This window comes from Polyodon spathula, chromosome 15 (genome assembly GCF_017654505.1).
Source record: "Polyodon spathula isolate WHYD16114869_AA chromosome 15, ASM1765450v1, whole genome shotgun sequence".
NCBI classification, from domain to species: domain Eukaryota; kingdom Metazoa; phylum Chordata; class Actinopteri; order Acipenseriformes; family Polyodontidae; genus Polyodon; species Polyodon spathula.
In genome coordinates, this window is record NC_054548.1 from 8,065,240 (window position 1) to 8,092,746 (window position 27,507).

The following is a 27,507-nucleotide window of genomic DNA, read 5'->3' on the forward strand; positions in this document are numbered from 1 at the left end:
CTGTCTGCTTTGATGCTCATTACAAATCCCCAGAATGTTCCCAAACCAATCAGGAAGCTCAGCTCACTCAGACTGTAAGACCCTTTAACTTCAGGCTGGTTGCTTGCACATTGCAATACTTAAAATGAAATGCTGCATACAGCTCAACATTCTAACACTTAACAGCCATTAACATTTCATAATTTAAACCACTGAGCAATAACTTCTTGTAACCAAAGTTTTTAGCAAATTCATGCAAGTTATTTTTAATTGTTAAATATGCAAGGTGTGACCTATATGGAAAATACATGCAGATGCACCTTTACTATATATGACCATTTTTGAGCGGATTATCTGGAGGGGATAATTTTGAATCTAACAGGAACAAAAAAGATTCACTGAAGCTGAAGCATAAGAACCAGGAAGTATGAGAAACACGTCTTCTATGTTTTTTTGGAAGATCCTGTGATCAGCGGAATTAATCCACAGCTCAGTTTTACACCTTTCTGAAGGTAGTGTCTTTTCAACACTAGTTTTTCATCACCAGTTTCATACTACACAAATTCGATTGTACATTAGTAAAATACTATTTTAGTATTAAGATAAAAAAAATACAATTAAAATAGCAATTGCACGCTCACTGAAATAAATGTAACAAAAACATAGCTCATTGTAACTACCTTATGCCCCTCTAAGGATTTCTGCACCTTTGCGTTGTCCAGAGCTTAAACAGCTCAACATTAAGGAAGGAATGAATGATCTTCACCTCACCACGAAACAGTTACACGTTGGCATAGCAGCTAAAGCCCCCCTTCAACCCAACGTCAATTCACGTTTTAACTTGTCTGCAGCTTCAGAAGTTTTAGCAACAGAACACAAACAATCACCTTAATGCTAGCACACTGATACATTTCAGCTAACACTTTAAAAAATATTTTATAACCCGCCCCCCACCGGAAACTCGTTATATTTATGAATATATCTTCTCTAGCTAAATAACGCGTTGGAACTATTACAATGGCATTATTGAACTTTAAAATCATAAATGCAACTACTAAATTACTATCTGCATACAAATGTTTTATTTTTATTTATTATTTTTTTATATTAATTAGAAAATACTGCAGTACAATATGATTTTTTTTTTTTCACCGGCGTACTATAATCTACAGAACACACATTTTATCGTTAAGTGATGGTTTCATTTCTCTTAACCTCTCGGTGATAACAATTCGAAGACGTAATTGCACACCAACTTACCAGCAGTACTGAATTAATAATAAAAAAAAAAACGGACTTACCGGTTCCCCGCCGTTTCCAAGCATTTTCCCTCTTTGAAAGAATAATTTGTTGCTATGTAAACAAAACATGTCTGCTTTGCAGCAATCTAAGTGAGATCGACCTTTTCAACCAGGGACAGACTGTTTACTAACATAACGGTGTCTTACAAGATCGTCCCCTGCTCAGTTTACTCAACACTGCAATCTATCTATATAGACATTCTATGGGGGAGTGTCGCGTTTTACTGGTTAGTGATAGTGTGCATGCTTGTTTTTAATGAAGATAGTAAAACTATATACAGTAATAAGAACCACAGAAAGTACAGTAATTGCTAGTAACAATACAACACACACATAATGCTCTTATGGCCACATTTTCAAACAATTAAACACATTGAATTACAATAAATAAGTAGTTTTTTGTTTGTTTGTTTTATCAAAAGAAAGTTTCGGTATGCTAACATGCCTGCTTTGTCCAGGGAAATTATGTTTAAAAACAGCGGGTATATACTTCCTCTATGCCCAGAAGAGTTAAACACAATATGCCTCTTTACAATGATTATTTATATAGAAATATTCATGTTACGCTATTAAAATAGCAGTTTATAACTAAAATCATGCAGGGGAAAAAAACGACTAATATCAATTAAAAAAAACAAATCAAAATTGTATGTACATGTATTTACAAATACTTGAGTATTTACTGAACTTGTTACTTAACAGTAGGTTATAATACAGTTCATGACACTTAAGTAAAAAAATTAATAAATAAATAAATAAATCCTGACAATAATTAATTTAAATCAATTTCCCTACCTACGTAAACCCGCATTCCTCCCAAAAGGCACACTGTCTGGCGCAGTAGCAAATCAGTGAACGCCTCAGTGTCATAATCCAAAACGTCACAGCGAAGAATGTAGGCATGCCCAATCAGATATGTATTCCTTTTTTAGCGTCGCTATGTATGTTTATGTTGCCGTGGCAACCTAGCGTCCCAAACAACGGTTTCATCTGAAGGCACATGTGACAGCAAGGGCAACTTCACAGTGCTAGCGATTTTGATGTAATTTTTAGTCGTCGTGGAGCCCAGATAAAGTTGTTGTTTTTTTATTAAGATGGAGATTTTCCAGTGTTTACAGTATGGTTAACAATGGGTTTTGTGAACAGTGCCACAACGTTATGTGTGTTTTGTGGCTGCTTTGAACAGCCACAGGGTAATTATTTAATTGTTTTATTGAGCCAGATCACCTGCCTGTAATTAGCAGACAGGTATTTAGACATGTGTGCAAGGTGTGGTCAGGGGCTGTGTAGAGGCTGGAGAGGGTGAACCTGTGTTGTTCTCCTGAAAACCCAAAAGGTACTATGGCTTAGCTGTTTGCCTGATCGTTTCCTCTACAGGAAACTTATGCTTGAGCTTTGACTCATTCGACTCCGAGACCATCACTTTCCATTCAAACACAACATATCTCACTTTCAATCACTCCACAACACCCACGTACAGAAATGTTAATGTTAAAAAAAACTGTACTGCTGAACCTTGTCTTATTTAATATTAGCATCACAAGGGTATCCATGTATTATAAAAAGTAATAGATGGGCCTCTTGAGCAAGTTACAAGTCTCATCATTTATGACATCACAGAAACCCTAGATGGAATTATTTTCCTGTAACTCACTGAAGCCCATCTATTAATCTATATGTATTTATAAACAGAAAACCCTAATCCTGGCTGCAGTCAACACTGCTGATTACTCCTACATTTCTTTTCATAAATTATACTGCCCTCTTATGAATGTTTTGGGGGATTATTGCTCATATAAAATATTTAATGATGCCTGTAAAGTGTACATACAGAGAGTTATATATTGTAATTATATAAGCAATAATGCCCCAAACATAGGACATTAGCCAAAGGTAAAACTGTTCTGTTTCTCTAGTAATTTCCAATGTGGAGGGCATTATTGCAAGCATATGTCAATAAAGATATGGAATGTATTTTTTAATCTTGTGTCCATGGTGAGGTCTAAGGCAATTAATCAATCTTCAGAATTAACTTTAACTGCTTGAATTCCAGTGAACATATCTCGAGACATATAGGTATACTTACTTAATCTAATTCTAGAATCATCACATGCATTTTTAAATGTTTTTTTCAAGACAATTTACATTAACATCAATCAAACTCAAGTCTATGTTCAATATATGAACAAATGTTAGGTTACTATCATAACTCTGTTTCCCTGAAATAGAAATGTATCAATTACTGAATGGGCTTTAATCTCTTTAAGACCCGAAACCTAAATAAATATATCAAAGCTGCTCGCAGAGCCTCTGTGACACAATCATGCCTGCCCCCGCGTGCATAAAAGGGCTGCACACAATCAATCATGGATGCAGTGACCTTGAAGGTTATTGGTTACATTTCCATTTCAGGGAACCAGGGTTATGATAAGGGAAAGACTGCTGCACAATCGGAATGCTACAAGGCTAAGCCGAGGCTGCCCTGTGCGTTACTATTCAGGCCCCCGGTAACAGGTAGCTAGGGCTAGAAAATTGAGGGAGAAACTCACTTCTATGCCTGGGTTGACTCGGAAGCCACCCTTAGCACGCTAGTTGCAAAGCCAGGGTTCTGAGGATCCACGACATTTAGAACAAAACATGGAGTGTATTTCAACACAAAACCACATGCATTAAAACATGGAGTGCATTTCAACACAAAACACATGTATTAAAGGGCTACATGTTGTTAAATGTGTTGTATGTAATAAAACAAAATCACATCCCAAAATTAAAACAAAATAAAAGCTGCAGTGAAAATAAGTTGACAATTCAAATTCAAGGACATTGGTATGCATTATTATTCAGAAAGTAGGAAACCAATCTGAATAAGATTATTGTCCTGGAATAAATTATAATACTCAATTGTACTTGAAAAAGGCATACTGGAGAATACATTTCAAATTTCCCTCTTGACTAGTTGAGAATAGAGATGCAAGCACTTACAGAGAATAAAACTAATTCCCAGCTTCTTGGATTTGCTGACATTCTACGGCATTGCTTATTAACCAACCACATGCTGCAATTACCAAACTGACATAAGAAGCCAGTTATTGAGGCACTTTGCCACCAGAGGGACCTCATGTGCTCTTTGAAGATAATGTGTAGACCAAAATGGGAAATTAACAGCAAGAAAGCTAACAAGTCAGTTTGCTCCTAAAACCTGGGTTGTTTACTGTAGCTCCCTCTTCTGTCACAAAGAGTTATTTACAAAAAAGGGTGAGGATAGACTTTATTTCAACAAGCAGTGTTAAATGATAACGAAGTGTAAATACTGATTTTGAATTGTCTGCTTTATCATGGTTGATGAAAACTGAAAACCAACTGAGGTGTGAGATAAGACACCCATCCTTCATCACATTTATCACTTCCCGCAATGGGGAGGCTGAAATGGCAATGCAAAATGCAGTTACATAATTTCCTCAAGTGTTGATCAAGTTAATAGTCTCAAAACAGTTCTAATTACTATTTACACATTATTATATGAAAGGAGAAATGACCTTAGTAACTGAAAAAGTAACACAAATACAATTTCATTACAAATAAAAAAAATCACAATGTACAAGCTCTTCAAAAGCATAAATATTAAAGCTGTGTCTGTGTCAGAGCCCAAGCGAGTATCTGTAACAAGTATGGCCATTTTTTCCAAGCAGGTAATATATCAGCAATTTTACTATTACTCTTTAGTCGGAGAGAAAAACTTTTTTTTTTTTAATTAAAAAAACGTGCTTGTAACCAGCAGGTACCCGGTTGAAATCCCAGCTCAGTTATTGACTCACTGTGTGACCCTGAGCAAGTCACTTAACCTCCTTGTGCTCCGTCTTTGGGGTGAGGCATTGTTGTAAGTGACTCTGCAGCTGCTGCATGGTTTACATACCCTAGTCTCGTATCTTGTAAAGCGCTTTGTGATGGTGGTCCTCTATGAAAGTCGCTATATAAAGATTATTATTATTATTGTCAGTGACTGTGCGAATATAACAACATGCATCACTGTTCTCAATGTTTTTAAAAGAGCCCCACCTTCTACAAATTAAATGCTGGGCGCACAAATTTAATTTAGTTGGAAACCATTTTTCTGGAGAGTTGAATTCAATTGTGGCAACAATTAAGACACATTTTTCATTCTCATGAAAGCTGAAGTCGTTACATACCTGTGGTTCATAAAGAAAAACTACCCAGAGCTGCCTGCTGTTTTACATCCTCAGTTTTACCTACGTGGTTATTTGGATGTTCTCTTATGCCTCTTTTCCAATGTACAATCGAGCCGCACTGGGGCTCTACCAAGCCTTCACCGTGCGGTTAAGACGAGCCTAGGTTGTTTTTCCACTGCACAGCAGAGCCGTGCTACTGACGTCACACGCAATAACAGACAATTGTTATTAATTCATTCAGTTTGCCAAATGACGTTAAAAAATTATAGACCAACGGTACAGCTGTATCTTGTATTACTATATTTTGCAAATATATTTAGGAATGTCTTTATAATATACAAATTGTACTGATTATATCGAATGCTGAAGGGGGAAAAAAGGGTTTTAATAATATGATTTGCCAAAAAGTGATCATGTTTTGTTTTTTGTTTGGGTGTTTAAAAAAATCAATTAAAAAAAGCTGCGCAAGCACAACAAGAATCGTACTTGTATGTATGGTACAGCTGACAGTATTTTGTTTGACTATTTTTATAAATAAGTTTAGAATGCTTTTATTTTCACTTTTGTTTTTCTTTATATTAACATAATAAAGGTCAAGGATAAAAAAAAATTGTGAGATAAGTGAACCGCACTCACGGTTTATGGCCATTTGCTTCAGATCGTCTGAAATTCGGGCATAAACTTTCTCATTTCTGACTCATGACTCCAAATCTTTCTGAGCACTTCTATCTGCCCACAGAGAAACTCGAGCCTGCACTTCCTCAGCATCCAACGCTGTACTTTTCTCTCATCACGCTTGCTGCCTGCCATGTTAATTGCTTTTCTTCGTGGAGTGTACTGACTGATGCAATGTAATGATGAAAATCCTTAACCCCGCCTCTGGCTCGGCTTGACTCGCACCTGGATTCAGATGTTGTGAGGCTGGAGGTTCAACGTTTGGTTTTAGCTCTGCTTGACAAATAGCCAGTGGAGAACCACCCGTACTCGTACTGCACCGAGACGTCGTGGGTCGGATGTGCCAGTGGAGAAGGGGTAAGGGACGACGCCGACCGTTAACTAGCCCCCAAGGCAGCGTTTGAGATTGCATCCCTCCAAGTTAAAACTAAAGAATTACTGTTGTGTATTATATGGTTAAACTCCATTAGTTACGGGTAAATCTTGGTGAATAGCTTAAAACTATAATAAGTTTTAATAGTTTAAAAAAAGAAGATATTAAAATAACATCATCATTTAAATAAAAAAAAATGTATGTGTGCTGCATCGTTTTGTTAAGATAGCAAATTGCTGACTTGGTTGTAGAATAAGACCCTGTTCACACTAGTGGTGCCTCCAAAGACACCACCTCTCACTGTAAACCACCTGCCCAAAGTGGACACACCCACATAGCACCTGCTTCAGTGCATTAAGTCCATACTGTAGTCATTGTAAAGGGTAATTTTTGTTTACAACATATCAAAATTTGATTTTTAAGTGCTTATGTTAAAGTAGATGAATTTGCCTCTAGAAATGCAACACTGTAAATGCTGGTTACCAGCTCACCTGCAGTTGTTGTAATTTTCAATTTCAGACTAGGGTGTGTGAACTATGCATCAGCTGCAGAGTCACTTACAACAACAAAACTCTGTCTGGTTTGCTATACCCAATCTTTGTTCCACGAATTTCTGTTATCTTATCATTTTAACCCCACCAAACTAATTGTGAAGTTACCCGACTTCCACAAACAAGCTTTACTTGCCTGGAAACTTTGCTGTTGTCACAACTTCTCTCCACATAAAACAATTATTTGGAACAATCAGTATATTACATCTAAACGTAAATCGTTATTTCATAAATGATGGCTCGATAATGTTAGTTTTTGTGCTGGATTTGCTGGACAAGATAGGAAACCTTTGTCAAGATCTTATAGGGAAATGCAACTTTCTAATTACTACAAAGGATTACATCTGATTTGTAACTCAGTGCCATATACCTTGTTACATCAACTCAAAAGTTATTATTTCCTAGACAGGCTAAGTAAAGCAATCCCCTCTTTTAGTTATAAATGGTATACGTGTTTTGGATTGGAGATGTGATAATAAACATACAAAGGAAGATATGTATTTCTCAAAAGTCCTCTAGAACCCCTTGCATTAGCTACTGGTCTAGTCATTTTGGTAATATCAACTGGGGACTTACCTGTGTACCCTGTACCGCTTTCCTTTAACATGGAAGATTAAAGAACTCCATGTTACACATATGTAACCCCTCAAGTACAACGCTACATTTACTGGTAGTCTGGATAATTGTTGTTTTTGTTCCTCTGAACTGGAGTCAACAATACATGTATTTGTCTCAAGCAAGATAGTTAACATGTTTCGGACTGGTGCATCTCTTTTTTATTTTTAAAAACATTGCTGAGTTCTTTCTTTTGGATATCAAAGATATAAATGTGTTACTTTAGCCAAGCTTCCAGAACAAAAGTCAATTACATTATTTATTATTCTGTTAGGGTAGTTCTACACACATAAATGTAAATGGTCTAAACATAAGCCTTCATATTTTTGACACAATAGACACATTATATCTATGCAATTACTAAATTAAGCAAGTAAAACATCTACTTTATTTAAAAAAAAAAAAAAAACAACAAAAAAAAAACACCACTTTTCTTTATAGTTATGTATGACTACTTTTCCCCTGAAATTATTTTTATTGTGGCAACTAACCATTGTAAATGTGTTCTATTTTATCTTTGTCTCATGCTATTCAATGTAAATAATTTGTGTTAATAAAGCTTTTTTTTTTTTTTTTTTTTTTTTTTTTTTAAAGGAAGCTTCTATGTTTTGGGAAAATTCCTGCTTAATGGTAAGGTGTGGTAGGGGTATTCTTTTTCAGAATTAACATGTGTCCTACAGCCAAGAAAGATAATATTATTAATTATAGTCGTAGTAGTATTTAGTTTTAGTAGTTGTAGTACTATATTTTAAAGTTTATGGATAATAATGTCTTTCTGACAGTCAGTTCACATTGCTTTCGAGATTTTATATATATATACATACACACACACACACACACAGCTAAACAATTAAATGGTTTTCTAAGTTTTGTTTTGATTTAAAAAACAAACAAAAAAACTGGGCACACGGTGTTGAGATCAGTCCAGGCTGGTCTATCACAGAAATTTATATATATATATATATATATATATATATATATATATATATATATATATATATATATATATATATATATATATATATATATATATATAATTATATATATAATTATACAGTTAAATAGATTTTTTCAGTTAGTTAACACAATTGTGTGTTTTTAGAACTACGTGTTTGAAACGCAAACTTTGCAGTCTCTGGAGAGGTACTTTCCAAGTGCTATCAGCAACTGACACAACCAATTCACACTGTGTCAGTGCTGGATTACTTCACAAATACGTACATAAATAAATAAATACATACATGCATTGGACCAGGTATTAGAAAATATGTGTGCCCTGTGTAATGAAGTTGCTGTTGTCTTAAGGATAATGTCCTTGTAGTGTGTGTAACAATAATTCTAAGGAAACAGTACTTTGAAAGAAAACACACCGTGGCGTGACTTTATTTGAAGTCAAAACAGACGCACAGTTTGTGCAAACAAGAACAAAAGAAAAGTCTAGCCCTTTCTTGGGTCTAACTAAACAGGACAGTGTCCTTGTCTAAACAGGGACTGCTCGTGTTTTCCCAGGTTCCACACACACACGCAATTCATTTAGTTCTCCTTACTTTCTTTTCTACGTAATCAGCAAACTCTCACGCACTTAGCAAGTCCTTCCCATGCCCCCATCGTTCTTTCTCACGCTCACAACTCCTCTTAGCTTTCCTTTAAACTACACTGGAGTTACTTCTGACTCCAGTCTCCTCCCAAGGTCTTAATGCCCCCAGCTTTCTGATGTTATAAGATGCATTTCAAACAAACATGACATTCTTTTTAAAACCAACTTTGTTTGTTTAACTTTTCTTAATCAATCCATGGTAACCATTTTCATTTGTATATTACATTTAACACGTTACATACAAATGAAATAGCATTCCATAGTATATGGTAAAAGAAAACAAGTAAAATGATAAAAATAAGCCAAAGCAACGATGATGTTACTGCTGATTTGTACAGTACTAATGAAGGATAAAGGAAAGTGTTGTTTTATCAGTGTCACAAACATGTATGAGTTTACCTGGTGGAGGTGGGTTGTCGAGGATTTGTGGCACACACTGCAACCCGGTTTCTCAGAGACGTCAGGTTCAGTGGCCAAGAGTTGTGTCGCACAGTGAAGAACTTATCTGAAGCAGCAGAAAGGAGCAGCAACTGGCTGTGGTTGAGACGGAAAGATTCTGGATGGGGATCTCAAGCACAATAGAAAGAAAGCTACGCTGATGTCAGGTAAGTAAGCTGGGCAGAGCTGAGTGTGGGATGGAGGGGGGTGATGCTGGAACACACTGTTGAGCCCTCTTGAGGTGTCGTGGGCTAGTCAACGAAACACAGAGGATGGAAGGTGCCCACTTGAAGACCCCAGAGATGTACCCTACTTAGTTCAATCCAGACGGTTGTCATGCTGATGCCCTGGGGAGACCGCACTGGGTTGATCCCAGCTGACAGCATCGCAGCTGAGGCAAAATGAGCTGATCCCTGGAGCCAGCCAGAACATTCTGGAAATTTTAGTTATGCAAATATCTATTAGACAGGGAAACTGCACACTGCAAATCAAGAAATGTCCTAAGTTAGATGGGGATTCACAGTTTCTGTATGAATGTGTTGAATGTGACAAATGTAAAAATCATGGCTGTGAAATACCTAAGGTTAAAATCTAAGTGCTTACCTGTCACTATAGAAAGAAATGTGACTGCTGCTTAGACCTTAATTATTGTTTTCAAATTTGGTACATCTTCTGATACCACGTTTTCAGACAGCCATTAAGATTCATGTTTAACCTTTTGCTTCTAGTTGCCATTTCTCTTACATTATGTCCCTTGCGTTCATTTCTAGTTTATCTTTATGTACACTATCTATTTAGATAAACACAAACTGGTAATACTGTATAAGTATACCAATTTGAGCTTAACAAGTGTTAAGATTTTTCTTTTACATAACTAACAAAATTGGAAATTTCTTTTGACAAAAAACAGTAAAAATAATGCAGCCTTCAAAAAAAAAAAAAAAGTAGTTCCTGTTTCAGTTTGACAGACCTTAATACATAGAAAGAAACTTCCTCACATACGAAGAAGTAACTGCACAGGCTGCTTATCTCCTGTAGAACAGAGACGTTTGATTGTTACCACAACTGTGTGTATGAATACAAGTTGTTGTAGATTTTTTTTTTTTAAAGTAAACTTATAAATAGCAATATATAAATGCTCTGTTTTTTTTACTTTATTTTGACAGCACATTCAGATGGAAAGTTTTCAAGTTTCATCAATGTAAAGTCTTCTGTTATTTATACCTATGGTAAGTTATCTTTTCTTTAATCTATTACAATTATTCTGAGATTTACACGATACAATATAAGTATTTATTTGCCCTATGTAACCATTTTGACTTTACATAGAATGGCCATTAATTCTAATTCTTAATAGTTTTCACATATTGAGGAAGAAAAAGATACAAAAAAGTCACAGTAATGGAGAACTCGAACAACAATGATAAAGACAAAACATCATATGAAAAAAAAAATCAATGGCTGATTACTTTGTGTGTGATGATGACACTTATGTATGATACTTGCTATACAGTATTAAGTGGCGACAAAAGCATTGGTGCTTGTTGAATAAAATGTTAACAAAAACAGTAATACTACAATTTAAAATTAATCATACAAATATTGTATAATGCTACAGATGTATGACTTCAGTTTTACAAGTTATTTTGATGTGTAATTGGATTGTTAAAGTTTTTACTTAGTTTTGGGGTATTTATAGGAGCACTAAAAAGTACTTCAAGTCCTGGAGAGTCAGATAAAAGATATTCAGTCCCTAAGGATGTATTTGAATCTACTGGTAATCATTGTAAGCACTCTGTTATTGGCGACTATTAGTGTTGCGTTGCCTGAAATATATTTCTGTGTTCTGTTATGAATGGGACAGACAGGTCGAACTCTGTTTTGTATCTATTCAGCACAGAAGTGACAGGGAGTCACATGCAAATTAAATAGTAAATATACAGTACACATTGTAGCAGGTTCACAGATGCTAGAATAACTATTTACTATTTAATAAGATATACTTCATAGCAGATATTTATCTAGACTGCTTCTTTTAAGGAGAGTAAATAACTTAACGTCATAAAGTATGTATTTATTTATTTTTTACATTTCCCTTGCTAAGCTATTTTCTACTGTTTGTAATCAATCTGCATGTTAATGGACTCCAGTATTGAGCTATTATAATTTTCCGTTCAACCTACTCTGCATTTATATAGACAGAGAAAGAAGGAAAAGAACACAGTTTCATTATTTGAGAGGAATGAGGAAGTCAAGCTCAAAGCCAGGCAGAGTTAGGGAAAAAAAAAAAATATTACAAGTGCATATTGGGGCAAGAAAACCCAGAACCAGGAAATGTTTAAAAAAAAAAAAAAAAAAAGGTACTTGCACCCATAAGATACTCAGCAGTACTGTATTGAAAATAAAGTGGATGTGTTTTTATGTTACCTCAACAGTGACAAAATGCCTTCTTCAATTGCCTTGATTATTTTTTTTCACCTGGTATATTCTGAAGCTATACCAGACAGTGAACAAATTGGTAGGTATGCTTTTAAATCATTAACCCTTCATTACTTGGGGAAATTATGTTAATACTCTTGCATGCAGCAGTTCAGAGGTAATAAACTGCAAGTACATGATGAGTTCATTTGTTTAATTCACTGTTCAGAGTTTACTGGTATTGTAATAATGTAAAGTATAGTACAATTATTTGATTTGTAACTCAAAATGTAATTGTCTTTTCAGTTTCTTATTCTCAAATTAAAAGGTAATAAAATTACTGGAAAAATCCAGGTCAAATGAAACATTCTCATGAGGTGCAAGAGTCAACAAAATATTGTAAACCAAACATGAGTCTCAATGGACATGCACATGAATAAACAGAGTCAGGATAAAGTTTTGATTATGTACAGCATGTCTGATTTGACAATGAGTCACTGGAAATGCACACTAAAAAAAACAAGTTTGGGTTTCCCATGGCCATTATCAAAATTCCAAGCGTTGGCTTGATAAGTTGCACAATGTCTGTATATTTTACAAGTGAATCTATGCCAGCCATGTATAATGTCCCCTTTTTGATCCAACGAACATTAATTACAAATGCTACCTTTGTTGCTGAATGTTTTTAGCCTGAATGTTAATCTGAGTGCCCTGCAAGCACCACAGGGCCAGCTCACTATTTATTTATTTTCAACAGTTTTCACTACCATTAAAAATAAAAACGATCCTAACCCAGTTTGTGTCCAGGCTGTGCAAAGAGGTCGAACTTTCTGGGGAACTCCGAAGGGGGCGTCACATTAGCTCTGACCGCAGGGATTCCTTCTCTTTGTCGGGCAACAGCGAACCCTACTGGCCAGACACCGAGCACATTGAGAGTGGATAAGAGGCAGGGCTGATCACCTCTCTTCGGGATTGGTAGCCCGCCTACCTCTGCCCTGTATTGCTCGCTGTAAAAGTAATTCTGGCTTTAGGCCTGTGAGATCAGAGGACGCTCATACACCCTCAGGAGCTGTGTGGGGACTTGCTGTGGTGAGCAGAATAAACATAATTGGACATTCCAAATTGGGTGAAAAATAAATAGAAATAACAATTAGTCACTCAAACAAAAAAAGGGGCGCTAAGTGAGTTGTCTTGTGTTCTTCAGGTGGTACATTGTACACTGCAGCAAACAGATAAAATAAAGTTATAAATATAAAGTAATATAAAGTAAAATAAAGACACTGTAATCGTGATGTGCAATGAAAAATAACAACAGGCTGTCAGAATATAAAATGTACTTTAAATGATCTGAGACTTTCTGTTTTGTACCTGTTACAGTAGAAATCCCCCCACCTACAGACTTTATTAATACAGAAATACGTTTAGGAGTTTTTAACTTCACTTGGAATTCGAACCTTTCGTATAATAAGGATTATGCTGTACATTACAAGGTGTGCATTGGGGATCTAGGCAATGAAGACTGTAAGGTAAGTGCTCTATATTAGTTCACTGAATGTCTTATAGGTATACATGAACTAATGATAATGTTCCCCACACATCAGTAACAAACTTTTAGGCTTAGAGGGCATGTGACCTGCCACCATTGATATGTGATAAAAGTATCTGAAAAAGACAACAGAGTTTCATAGCAATCCCATATCAGGGTTTTATTTCTGTGGAAATGGAGAAGTTTTTAACGGCACTAGATATACAGCACTACTGGCTTGATTATTGTATTCATCCACAAAGCACATACAGTAAGTCACTAACACAGGCAATTTGACCTTCTCTTCACTGCAGTGCTAATGTGCCAATGAGAAAGACCGCCCTCTCCGGCAGTGGTCATAATGCCAGTGGTTCTGTTTTTCCTAATTTGTTTAAGCAGTCTTACTCAGATTCCTAAGTCACCTCATCAGTTAAGATCCCCGGTCTGCCTCAGTTCCCGCTGTCAAGCCAGTCGATTCTTTTCATCCACCAAACCTATTCAGTGAATGTTTCCAAACTACTGAACCCAAGATGCAAGGCTGCAGTCTGGGAAGTTTCTGTCTGGACTCGTCTGACTAGAAGGAGTCACTGAAGAGCAATGAGGCAGACTATCCCCAGTCAATTTTCATGTTGGAGCGCAAAGGCCAATATGGGCTTTCAGCTAAGATTTGCAACTTCAGGAAAGGCGATTCCAACCACACTCACTTGACTCTTTACATGTTACCACATCTACACTTTTTTTTCATTAATCAATTATACTTCATGTTCACATACAAAACTACTCTATCACAGATACTATTCTCCTTTATTTAAGTGATAGTGCCCATCGATGAATGCTCTACTGCTTGGTAGTTGACCACGACTGGAATAATGGAGTCCTGAGCCGAAAGCGAGAGCACTAATGAAATTCAAAGTCAGCTACCACACAGTAGAGCCTTATTCCAGAGGGCACTATTGTTATTAGATTTTTTTTTTCTCATTATTTTCTTTAAAACATCACTTTAAAACCTAGATTTACCTTGAACGTATGTTTCCTCATGTACCCTTCTGCTGAGGAAGGTTTTAGGAAGATAGATTTGAAACTTTATTAAACAAATTACTTTTTATTTGTCAGAGTTGTTAAAGTTTCTCTTAATAGTGCCAGCAGTGGGCATATATCGTCCGATCCCCTCTAGAACTGTAAACTGATTAGCTGATGGTACTAAATAATTTACTTTTTTTTTCTTCTGTAAGATATGGATGTTTTTAATCAATTGCAACATTGTTTGTCTTAACAGGAACAGGAGATGAAAGTTGCTCATTTTAAAAGATTTGTATCCAGAGGAGTTTTTGCAAAAGTTAAAACTATTGTGTTTTCTGGTAATAGAAAAGTTGAAAGCAATTGGACCGTGAAGACTTTTCCGCTTTCAAAAGGTAGAGCTTTTGTAGTGCTAATCACTTCCCATTTAATTTAATCAGCTAAGGTACTTCGATTTGGCATACATTTATATTCATAGCTGTTCTATGAATGGATTTAGTTCCTCTAGTACTGTACACATTGTACTGTATAAGCTAATATTCAATTCCTATTCTCAAACGACATTTAGAGTTTCTGTGTCACTTCAGAGAGAAACACGTTTTATGAAATTGTAACCATGCTGAGAATGTGGTATTATAGAAATATGGGTAATTCTTTGCTGTAGGGGTATCAAAATAGTGATTAATATATGTGCAAACAATTTGATTATTTTAAATAAGAACCACATTTTGTCTTCAAACAGAAGTAGATGCAAATACATTTTTGAGTAACAGTTCAGAATTATCTCACTGTTTAATTCCCCTTCTAGTACTGGATGTATTGTACCATAAAATACAGATTTTACAATAGGAATATAGCCTCTTGGACAATTTTGTCTGTTGTAATTTATCTTATTTCACCTAACTGATTTAGTTTGGTAGATGGTTAGACTAGATATATTACACTGGACATATTTATTGGAGAATGACCCAGATTCTACTGTACTTAAAAAGAGGCAGAACTAAACTGTGTGCCACTCAGCTTCTGGAAAGAGTATGTTACAATTGCAGTTTTAGCTAAGGGTATATACCATCTTAAAATCGAAGTAATTCTAATATAAATATATCAAACAGAAAATACCATATTTAATCTGTTTTAAAAAATGAACTAGGAGTTAGGGTTGCACTACTAGCTGCATGGATCTGTATATACTCAGAAGTTATCATGCTGTAGAATATATTGCAAAATTGTCACCTTCACAGGACTCAAGATAGTTATCGTTGTTGTCAGCCTAAAAAAAAAAAGTGATGTTAGTGGTTGTTTCAAAGAAAATGTAATTTAGTTTTAAAAACACAGTGCAAGTGTTGGTGGCTGATTTGTGAAATGTAAGCTTGTTTTCTGCATTCAATTCTGCTGTTCACTCACTCTATATACCAATACTCTGAGTCCATTAAGGTTGTTCTGGTCTGTCACACTATATGGTGACCATGATAACTGTTTTGATCATGTACCACTCACCAATTTATCGTACACTCCTAGCCTAGACGTTTATAATCTGATTTTATTCAAATAATTGAAAACGTTCATGTACTGTCTGATTGTTATGCAGACCCTCTGTACATGAGTGCACTGGTTACTGTATGCTATTAAATATATATATATATATCATAATATATATATAATATATATATATATATATATATATATATATGTGTGTGTGTGTGTCAAAGACATGAATGATTGCAAGGAAAGTTTCTCTTGAAGTCATGATTCCTTGTACCACAGTTTGAGGGGACAGAAATTAAGGTAATTTCTAAAATCCCCTTACAGTAAAAGAATAATAAATATTGTAATATTCTGAACATGTAGATAAGTATCTTTTGAATAAAATAGCTACTTAACTACTTTTATTTCTTGAAAGACATCATCACGACTGTCTGATTTTGGTTTATCTCCTCAGGCATAACTGAACAAGCATTACAGAATGTGTCCTGCATTTTGTACAACTTTGACCATGTAAACTGTACGTGGGAAACAGCAAAGGAAGTGCCAGATGATGCACAGTACTCGGTTTATTTTGGGTAAGTATATTACATATAGGGCTTTTGATGTTTGGTTTTAACCAATAATCACAAATACAACCCCCAAAACAAACAAACAAACAAACTTGAATCGATATATATCTAATAACCACAGGAAAAGAAAAACACTGGAAATGGTTACTCGATTCATGTTGACTTCACCCCCTTCCCAATACAGTTAGCTGTGCAATGTCCCTCCTTCCTGACTTGTATCTAGTATTGATTCATTCTGAATACTTTAAACCCACCACAACTACTGAGTGGCAGCAAATTCCTACATTTCTATTGGAGAGTGTGTGAGTCTGCAGACAGGGAAGATTGCACACGCTTATGAGATTTAAAACAAGATTAAAATTAGATACGCAGCATTGTTGTTGCTTGCGAGACTTAAAACAATTACAAATTATGAACGGAAATTTTTTAAATGCTAAGACATGAAAACCCCAGAAGAATATGCTTGTGACCATAAGGATTTAGTTGTGGAAGACAGCAAAGGAAAGAAGGCAGTGTGACAGTATGGTACTGTCGAGTTACTATACATGTTGTGCCAGAAAAAAAATGACAAGTATTTTGGAAGTAACTGAAAAAAATAATCTCATACAGTATATAAAAAGCAAAAGCCCTGGAAAAAAAAAAAAAAAGGATTTCATGGCATCTACATAAAACTCTAAAACAGCTGAAAATAAACACCAAAAAATGTATTTAATAAACACTGAAAAACCAAAGCCCTAATTATATATCTCATCCAGGGGTGCACAATATCCTAGTTATGGTATTGATACAATACCAATTATTAGGCCTCCAAGCTGGCTTGGAGAGCCTATTGTTATTGTAAAGATTTTGTTTATTTATTTATTTTTTATTGATTTATTTTTTATTATTACTGTCGTTTTTCCTTCCAAAATTTCAAACTGCTCCTGTTCGCACACGGTGTAACCAATCAACCTGATACTTGGTAGGTATCATCCTGGGTAGATTACAGTTCAGATGCAAAACAATTTGCGCTCCTGTGTCAACCAAGATGGCGGCCTGACACATTTTCAAAATCTTCTTCTTGGGAATCAGTGAACTTACTGATCTGAAACTTCACATGTCATCAGCAACCAAACCCCCTTCAAGTTAGTGAAGCAGAAGTTGCTGCGATAAATTTTACTATCAAAATGGCTGCCACCAAATTCGCCAAAACGTGCCCCAAATGTCAAACTGCTTCTGTTAGCAAACTGTTTAACCAGCTAGCTCCTAACTGGGTAGGCATCATTCTGGGGACAATGGAATTCAAATATGGCAAAATGATGATCTTTCGTAAACCAAGATGGTGGCCAGACCTATGTTTTGTTCTTAAATTCAAAACCGCTTCAGCTGAATATGGTTTAGTTGATTAATTCCAAAGTTGACAAGCCTGTGTCAATGCAATTTAATTTTTCAAAAATGATGTTTGTGCGTAAAGCAAGATGGCCGGTTGTCACATTCTTTAAAAACCTTTCAAAATCTTCTGTCAAATGTAAAACTAGCTTATAACTCCTTACAAAGTGCAGATAGGTTAATGGTTACTATGGAGCACATATCAATCAATCTTTATTTTATATAGCGCCTTTCATAGTGGATCACCATCACAAAGCGCTTTACAAGATAGTGAGGAATAATGCATAATACATTAAACACAGTGAAGTACAGCGCATAGTACATTAAATACAAACAGTGAAAAAAAAAACAATGCAAATACATTAAATACAGTATTACACATTAAACACAGGGCTAGGATGTGAATTCTAAACATTGTGGATGCGTGTGTCATACAGAATCATATGAAATAAGATAGAGTGAAAAACCTGAAATAGCAATTTAGACAACTGCTAATAACAGATATCAGGCTTAAAGACCAATAAAAGCAAGAGAGAACAAGTGGGTTTTGAGAGTTGATTTGAAGCGAGCGACTGTGGGAGCTGCACACACTAAAGCTGGGAGAGAGTTCCAGAGAGCCGGGGCCATGAAGCTAAAAGAGCGCTCTCCGAGTGTGGTGCACTTTTGCTTGAGTATAACAAGCAGATCAGTCAGAGGACCTCAGCTTGCGTGCAGGGCCATAGAGGGTCAGGAGGTTGGAGAGATACTCTGGACAATAAAAATAAAACTTCCCAAGCCACCTTGGAAGCCTAATAATGTGGGAACAATTTAAACACATACCATGGGTGTACAGATGCATCATATGCGAAAACAACCTTATACGTACTGCAACGTACTGGTACAAACTTCAGGCCAGAAGCTGGATCGTAAAAATCACATAAAGGAGGCAGACTGGGTTTACACTACTGCAACATGATTCAATACCTTGTGTTTGTTGCTGTACATTTTCAGAATCAGAGTCAGTGTCCAATTCCTGTCTCTCCTGTACTGGCTTTGCAGGTGATGTTTCGTGCGAGGAAGCTGGCAGTTCTCCACTAGCATTAGGCCTAATACTTCCATCTGCTTCTGACAATGTCATTGTCTGGCCACTTTGAAACCATTTAGTGTATACTTGCTTAGCATTTTCAGCTTCTTTTCTGAAAGCTGCAGCTGCCTTTTCTGTTCTCTGCGCTTCACACAAATCGATTTTTCCTTTGGCAGCATATTTGACAGCTGATTGAACAAAGCTTTTATTTTCCAGCCGCAGCCGCATGCAGACTTTTTTTCCTCCAGACAAGTCTGTTATGAAAAAGGAGGTGGGAGTGTTATCATGGAATTTGCATAAAAAAAGTTGACGGGTTTTAAAAAAATTATTTTGTTCAGAAATATTTAAGATCACATTTAATATTTTCTCTTTGTTGGTGATGAATGAACAGCAGCTGTGAAAGAATGCTTTACACACACAGTGAACATCCTCATATTATTAGTAAACGGAATAATCCGTTGTTGGATTATTATTATTTTTTTTGTACTAATACTCAACATCGTCTGAGCTTTCACACCGAGTCCCGCCTACAGATATGTAATATTAAGCTCCGATTTGCTAATGTGTGTTTTGACTGACAGGCTTGCATTCGCATCCCTCACGCACCGGGCCTGAAATGTACTGTATATAATTTTGTAATTCAATCAGCTCAATAGCTGGATCTCTATTTAGGATAGAAATACCAAAAAATTAGGTTGATCTGCCCACTCCTAATCTACTGCCTAACTCAGTGCTTCATTTAACAGGGAGCTGATACAATAATGTATTAGATTTCACAAATAATGAACTGTCACATACTTTCTCTTTAGGCAAAGAAATAGACATTTTTCATGTCATCAATTTATTAGAAATGATCAGAGGAAAATTACTGGATGCCATAGCAAAAAAGGGACGGATTTTCTTGATAAAAGACTTTACCTACTTATCAACGTGTCAGGAGTAGACTTCTATTCTGCTCCCAGATTCAGATTTGAGCCATATAAAATAGGTAAGAAAAATGTGTTTCCAGGTAAAGGTGTTTAGAACATTTCTAATTTACTTTTACAAAAAACCCTTTTGATTCCTGCATATCTATTCCACACAAATATGCCGGCAGCAACATTGCTAACAAACGAGGAGCTTGGTATTCACAGCAATCGTGCAATTTTATATAACATTTTTTTATAACATTGTGTGCTAAATACTTTTTGTGTTCATTGTTTGGCCCAAGCCTTCTATACCCGACACACCAAAATGACTGTAACCAGATTTTTGTTATGAAGAGTATTAAAAGAAACTTTTGTTTTTCAGAGAAGCTCAACCCGCCAGAAAATATCACAATAGCAAAAAAAACAGATGGTTTACACATTGTATGGGATCAGCCATATTCATTACTTACCAACACAAAAAAATGCTTTATTTATGAAGTAAAGCTAAGTGAAAACGAACGATTCTTTGAGGTAATGTATTTGCAAAGGACAGGAGGGGCCAACTTACTTGCTGACATAGAAGTGCTAATCAAGTTTTTTAGAAATATAATTCAGATACAGTAATGACACACTAAACATGTAAACAAAACTAAAAACAAGGGATATGTTGTGATTTTAAGTGTGCAGCCTTGAACAAGTTGATCGTGGCTTCTTATGGATCCTGTGAGGTAAGGCCTGTGTCAGGTGAGCGGTCTGATCTCTCACAGGAAATGCAAAAAGACACTCATGTAAATAGAATGCTGTGGATGTATATAGAGAGCCTACTTACAATGTTACAATAATACCTTGCTTTTTTAGTTTTAATAGTGTGCTTTAGATTTAAATAGAAATATGAAGCCATAAATAATATATATATATATATATATATATATATATATATATATATATATATATATATTTAAAGCTCTCAAAATATTTTTTGGGATTGAAGAATATCCTGCAGAATTAAATGATTAATAAATCCAGCTGCTGGACTTTTGACTAATGTCTCTTTCTTTTTTGCTTTAGCCATTGAAAATCATTAAGGACATTAATTGTTCTATAACAACTTTTGACCCAACTAAGAGCTATTCTTTACAAATACGAGCAAAGAGATCATCATCTTGTAGAGAAAACCTATTTTGGAGTGACTGGAGTAAAACCATTAGTGAGTTGTTTGTTTACCAATAAATGTTACATCTGGTTTGAAATTAGCAACATGCACTGAGATGTTCATACCCATCCAATCCTGGTCTCTTTGAGATTCCATGGGAAACATCTTAAAGCACAGAAAGACATACAGTAGTAAAGCAATAACATGTATTTTAAGGCATTATAAAACCATAAACCATTGTAAAGCACTGTAAATAAATCATGTATGAGAACATTAACTGATTTGTCACAATTACAGTACATCTAATCCAGTGTAAAAATATAATCCTGTACATAGAACATAAGGCTTAATTTGAAAGTTAAAAAAAACATTAGTTATGTTTAATGCTTAAGATGACGTCTGTTTTAGCAATAGCAAAATTCTACTGGGGAAAGTAAGTTAAACTGCAAAATCACTGGTAATTTATCGTGACAAACTTTCATTAGAGATATTCCCAGCCAAAGTGACAAAACAGTTAGTTTTTGGTCAATAAGGAATATTGCATCGCTAATTTCCTGAAATTGTCTTTTTATGTATGTTTATGTTTCCTTTTCTAGTGATAAATGGCACATCTCCTAATCCCACAGTATTGTTAGTTGTCATAGCTGTGATTGTGTCTGCTTTCTTTCTTACTGTGTTCAAGTGGAAAGGACCAAAGTAAGTTGTGCATTTTTCATTTTGTTTTACTTCACCGAATTGAGAAAGTTAAGGACAACCATTTTGTAAGGAAAAAGAAACCTGAGATAAACTCAATCCACACAATTTATATGACAATGTTTCCTCAACTTAAAAAGAATACCAGCAGAAATTAACAGAACAGCTACATTTTCACAGCAAAACATTTTTAAACACAAGCAAAATATAATCTAAAAGTAAATATTAACCCATATTCCTGTTCTAGTGTTAATGCATCATAATAATGCATGCATGTCCTGTTTTAGGGTTTTGCGAAAACTTTTCCCGCCAATTCCTAGCCCTACCAATAAAACGAAGCAGTGGTTGGAAAAAGAAGACATTATCCAGGTAAGGAGAACTGTTAAACTTTAAATAACCTAGATCCTTTTGTATTAAGTTAGTGCTAGAAATTCTATGTACCTTCAGTAGTAAACCCACTCGCCTGTGGTGTTGGTCCTTTGACTGACCTTAATAAAGTGGTTTCACCGTATTTCTTTAACAAATCTCTTTAATATTACAACAACACTTGTTTACAGTATTAGTAATGCAGTGTACTGTGAAAACAGACACATGCACCAAACAGATAATGCTATTCATAAAAGGGGATTCACAGGAGATTTTTCTTTTCATTATTCCATCATTTAGACTTCTGAACTTCTGCAGGCACAAGCTTCCTCACTCAAGCTCCGGACATACAATGCAATGCAAAACGCAATCTGATTTTAAAACCTCATCCTAGAGGCTTGTGGTTGTGTGTGGAATGCAGAAGTCTTGCAGAAATATAATTTTTTTCTGCTCGAAAAAATTGCCTTTTGTGGTTCAAACATACTTGTTTGAGGTTACATTTTCAACAACAACCAACATGAAATAAAACAAAATACAGCAGATAATACTTACGGTGTCAACAATGTTCACTTTATCTACTCTTGTTCATTTTATTGTTGGTGGATTTTGGAGCCCACCAAAATAGAATATGTGATTGGCCACAACTTTTTTTTAATAGACAGTTTTGTTGTCACAGTTATTTCGGAAACAGCTTACTGAGGCAAAAAGAACTTGACAACTCCGGAAGATTGGAAATTGCCCTGCAGACTGTTCTCGATTTATTTTCAAATGGAATACCAAAAACAACAATCCTGATAGCCCTAAATATGCTAAATATGCCTATAAAATATATTGGAAATGACATTAAAAACCATGAGAGACAGTATTTATGTCATGGGTGGATGTGGCAATAACGAACAGTGTTGTTTTTATATGATACGCAGTGTGCTGCGCAATAGAATATATTAGAGGTGCAGGACGTCACAGTGGAAAAAAAAAAAGATTCAGATGCAATTAATAATACAATATTAATGCATATTTAATTGAAACATTAAACTTGAAGTTGTCAAATAATCCTTTTCTGCCTTTATAGCCTTTCAATCCAAGGGGACACCCAACCGATATTGAGAACATTATTAAAATTGAAGAAAATGAAGAAAGTGATACATTGTGAAGATGCCTATATTTATAAAGTGAAGAAGAAAAGTAACTGATGAACTGATTACTAACTATTTTAATAATTAGCTACAGCAGTTCAGCTTCCACCATGCTTTAGAACTAGGCAGACTAACGCGCGCGGGCGAGAGCGAGAGAGATTTTGTTCTTCTGCAGTTTGTTTATTCAGTACTTGTATAAATAACTAGAATATTATTAATCGGTTATTTACTCTGCAATGAGTGACCGAATGTATACAATGTCATCATAAAGTGTCTGGTCTAGCATTCAAGAATCAGACGCTCTTTTTGCTTATGTTAATGTCAACCAGTTGCAAACCTACCATTTTATAGGATGTTTATATCCATTTTCCTGTAGCTAGGTTAGATTGCTATTGGGTGGCTACATTACATTATTTTCTTTTTCTAAAGCTACAGGTGAGAAACAGTAAGACATGTTTATTATTTTTATATACATTTTCATATGTCGTGTTTCATCTGTGTGTTCTCTATTGTTCTCTGTCATTGTTTCTGCTAAGATTATTATTTAGCAGGGTTATTTTCACCACTGAATTTGCTTCTGAGCAGACTCCTAATGCTGAAGTGAAGTGGTTTAAAACTACCACTAGACTTGTGCAGCTATTATTTATGTCCCCTCACTGTAAATTTTAATTTCCTCTGCAAATTCCAAATTTCTACTGCTATGCCTTACACATATTAGTATGTTTTAATTTTATAGTGCAAGGCAAAATGGAAGGACTCACATATTTTCCCCCAGTTATGAGTTTTAATATCTTGATTTCTTGGAACCCTAATCATAGCTGGCCAGTGAGAGAAGAACAGTGTTTTCAGTGGTTTGTGTTTGAAGACTGTATGACTTAAATCGCCAGTAAACATTTACACTGTACAGTATTTGTGCAAGAATATGTAAACCTTTGTCTTTTAAATTGACTACCCATGCACGTAGCACCACATGACATTGTTATCTGCGGTTAGATTCAAAGAATGTATTGGAAAACAGAGTTCAGACAGCAGAGCACATGTCCTCTTAAATAAAGTCTACATAGCTCTCAGCTTCTTGTTCCAGTGGAAACAGGTGTGTCTTGAAAGTGTCTGTGATTTTCGATGCCTGACTGTTGTTTGTTACTGTAAGTTGCACATGTCTGGGGTTGACCTGTTTTGACCCTATTGCATAGATGGGGGGTGTGGCAGAGCAAAGCAAAGCAAAGCTCTGCCCTTTATAAATTGGCAGGGATGCGGTTACATTCCCCTACCTGCCTGGGTTTACTGTGTTCAGGTGGCTGGGGTTGATTAGTTGATTAGCATAATTAACGATCAATCAGCGCCCAGCCACCTGACATAAAAGGAGTCCTCTGCTTCCCATTGGGGGAGGGAGCTGAGGAAGTAGGTTGGTGGGTTTTTTTGTTTGTGATTTTTGAATTTTCGAAATCCAGTGAAGGCATCGCCCAGCCTGGAAATGTTTATTTTTGTAAGTTTTGTGAGTAAGTGCTTTTTGTGTCTTTCTTTTTGTGTTTTGGCCCTTGTGCCCTTTTATTTTGTGTTAATTTATATTAAGAGTTATTCTTTTTTGAACTGCAGTCTGTCTCTGGGCCTCTATCAACTTGCCAGCCTGTCACAGGGGGGTTTCAGCAAATGTACTTGTCTATGCTTGAATTATGGGGTTCCATTTGTCCTTGTTTGAATAAAGAACTTTATTTGCAATAACTGAATGATTTTTAAGCAGTGGTGCTGCTGATTATATGAAATGCATGATATTATTTATTTTTATTTAATGTGACAATCTTTTCATGAAATAAGTGAATTCATAAATACTGCATTATAGAAATACAGCACATTGCAAAACAACTTTAAACTATAATTTACCTGTGTTCAGGGGAGTAAAAATAAATCACATATAAGAAATCACTTATAAAAAATAAACTAATCACTGTTACGGAATATACAGCACAATTCTAAAGTTATATTTAATTGAATTGTAGTTTTATATATACTGTGATGTATACCTGTTTATACTGTCTCTTTATGTAGGAGGCATTATTTCTCACAGTTTGAGCAGTTGGAACTTCTCTCCCAAAGTGCACGAGATAACAGGCTATAAGAACTGTTTGTGATTAATCAAATATGTTTTCCGTCGTTTCATACAACTGAATGGCGTCATGTCATACCAAAAATCGATTGTTTTCCACAATCCAACAAATCCTAAAAAAGTCAGTTTCCTAATTTGCATATTATTGACTATAACAACTGGAAACAGGAAGCAACTCATCATACGCTTGTGATGTAAAGGACCTTTCTCCGTCTGTGTTTAATAACACATCTCAGCTGTTCTTAACACAGACAAAACACATGGGCAGGCTGAGGTATTGGCAGAAAATCCTAATGCAAATGCATTTCCAGCCCTCGCCATAGCTGTATGTCAGTGCCCGAGGTTTAAACGTTCATAAAACGTAACCAAAATGCATGTCACCCATATTAGCTTATTGAATGGCTAATATTTATAGGTTTCCATATCTTACATGAATATAGATTCATATTAATTAAATAAGGTGTATTCTTTCTTTTTTTTCCCCCTGAAAACATCTACATTTAAAACTATAATCAGTGGTTTAAATAAAGCTTAACAGTTTTGGCAATGTTCAATAATGCTTAAAATTGAAAACAATTTCCAAAGGAATTAAATATAATTTTTAAACTACTGCCACCTAGGTACAATTATTTCCTTAGGTTTCCTGACAATAAATAAAAATAAAAATAAAATATTCTCATGAAACCTGCCATACTTGTATGAATGCATATTACATGGTTCATGATCATTACACTAATCCTGTAGCATTACAAAATAAAATAAATACATTATACACAACTATGGGTGTCTGTGACAATAGTCATGTCCTACAGAAACAAATATGTCATTATGACATGTTTGTTTTGACAGGTAAAACACTTTATGTAGTATGCATACCCTAGTTATAAACACACGAGTTTCCTATGAACAAATGCTAATTATTCAGAAATAGCAGCTATCTACACATAAATTTTGAGCAGTAATAATGTGACTCGATTCAGAGAAAAATGTATACAAACAGTGATACTGAGGCTACAGTCAAACAGCGAATCCTTAATATTTACAATTCGGTGACCATGGCCATTATAATATATTTTACCTTGCAGCAAACGTTAATGTGTTTCTGCCCCTTGCAGTTGACTCATAATAATTGGTTTGCAGTTTTTTGCGTTTCATCCACAATTCGCGGATCGACTTGGCTCCCCTTTTCTTCCTACTGTTCTGTCTTTTGGGCGGTCTGTCTAATTTAATGTGTGCATGAAAATCTAACAGGAAGTGCGTTCCGACTGTTGGTTTTTCGAAATGAAACTTTCATGTGTCACTCGTGATTTAAGGAAAAGGTGTAAACACGGAATGTTTGGAAAAGATTTCTTAAAACATTTTAAACACCGACACTTTGGTGAATAGATCCCAACATCTCTTATACAATAAGAGACACCATACACACAATATATTAACTTAGAAAACCCAAAACAGCACCCTACTTATTGCCAATACACTGGCTTTCAGTTTAACCGCCATCCGGACACGAAGTGCTCTGAAGCGAAGCTGAAGCGTCACGTCTCCTGGAGCTCCTCTCGCTGCAAAAACAGTAAATACATTAGGAAAGATAACCACATAATAGGCGTTATATTTATTTAGGTATGAAGTTCATGCTGAATAAGGTTTGTGTGTTATAAAGTGCCAGCTCAGCTTTTCTTCAGTTCAGATACTCTATCAAAAGGCAGAGACAGAAGAGGACGTTAGACTGAGAAGTTATTTTCAGTTTGAACAACACCAGTAGTGTATTTACTGTAAAAATATTGCATGAATCGCTATTACAGGGAATTGGGTATGTTGTAGGAGCATTACAGCACACACACATTACTTGCATAACAAGCACTCATTTTGCAACCCTTACTTTGACCTCTTCGTTGAAAAGGTTGTGAACTCCTACACATTGTCCCATCTGTTTTTCTTCTAGCTCCTGCAAAATAAAGGGAACTTTGGACACATCATAACATGTTA

General features: G+C 35.5%; 1 protein-coding gene across 3 annotated transcripts; it reads left to right on the forward strand.

Annotated features, from left to right (window-relative positions):
* The first annotated feature begins 9,839 nt into the window (after positions 1 to 9,839).
* Positions 9,840 to 24,685, forward strand: LOC121328187 (interleukin-5 receptor subunit alpha-like). 3 transcript variants are annotated; one of them, XM_041272747.1, is made up of 12 exons: positions 9,840 to 9,883; positions 10,883 to 10,945; positions 12,152 to 12,234; positions 13,512 to 13,660; positions 14,936 to 15,071; positions 16,616 to 16,736; positions 19,971 to 20,149; positions 20,452 to 20,600; positions 21,138 to 21,276; positions 21,819 to 21,918; positions 22,203 to 22,284; positions 23,354 to 24,685. In XM_041272747.1, the coding sequence occupies exons 3-12, from the start codon at positions 12,159 to 12,161 to the stop codon at positions 23,432 to 23,434; spliced, it is 1,212 nt and encodes a 403-aa protein (XP_041128681.1). In that variant the 5' UTR covers positions 9,840 to 9,883; positions 10,883 to 10,945; positions 12,152 to 12,158; the 3' UTR covers positions 23,435 to 24,685. The 3 variants fall into 3 exon arrangements, with proteins under 3 accessions (XP_041128681.1, XP_041128682.1, XP_041128683.1); XM_041272748.1 differs by lacking the exon at positions 9,840 to 9,883 and adding an exon at positions 10,664 to 10,783; XM_041272749.1 differs by lacking the exon at positions 9,840 to 9,883 and having other exon boundaries at positions 10,791 to 10,945; positions 13,515 to 13,660.
* The last annotated feature ends 2,822 nt before the right edge of the window (positions 24,686 to 27,507 follow it).

Excerpts from the sequence above, each read along its gene's own strand:
- LOC121328187 (XM_041272747.1), top strand. The coding sequence starts at position 12,159 with ATGCCTTCTTCAATTGCCTTGATTATTTTTTTTCACCTGGTATATTCT. Across the intron at positions 12,235-13,511 it reads ACCAGACAGTGAACAAATTG|TAGAAATCCCCCCACCTACA; the intron begins GTAGGTATGCTT and ends TACCTGTTACAG. Across the intron at positions 22,285-23,353 it reads AAAAAGAAGACATTATCCAG|CCTTTCAATCCAAGGGGACA; the intron begins GTAAGGAGAACT and ends CTGCCTTTATAG.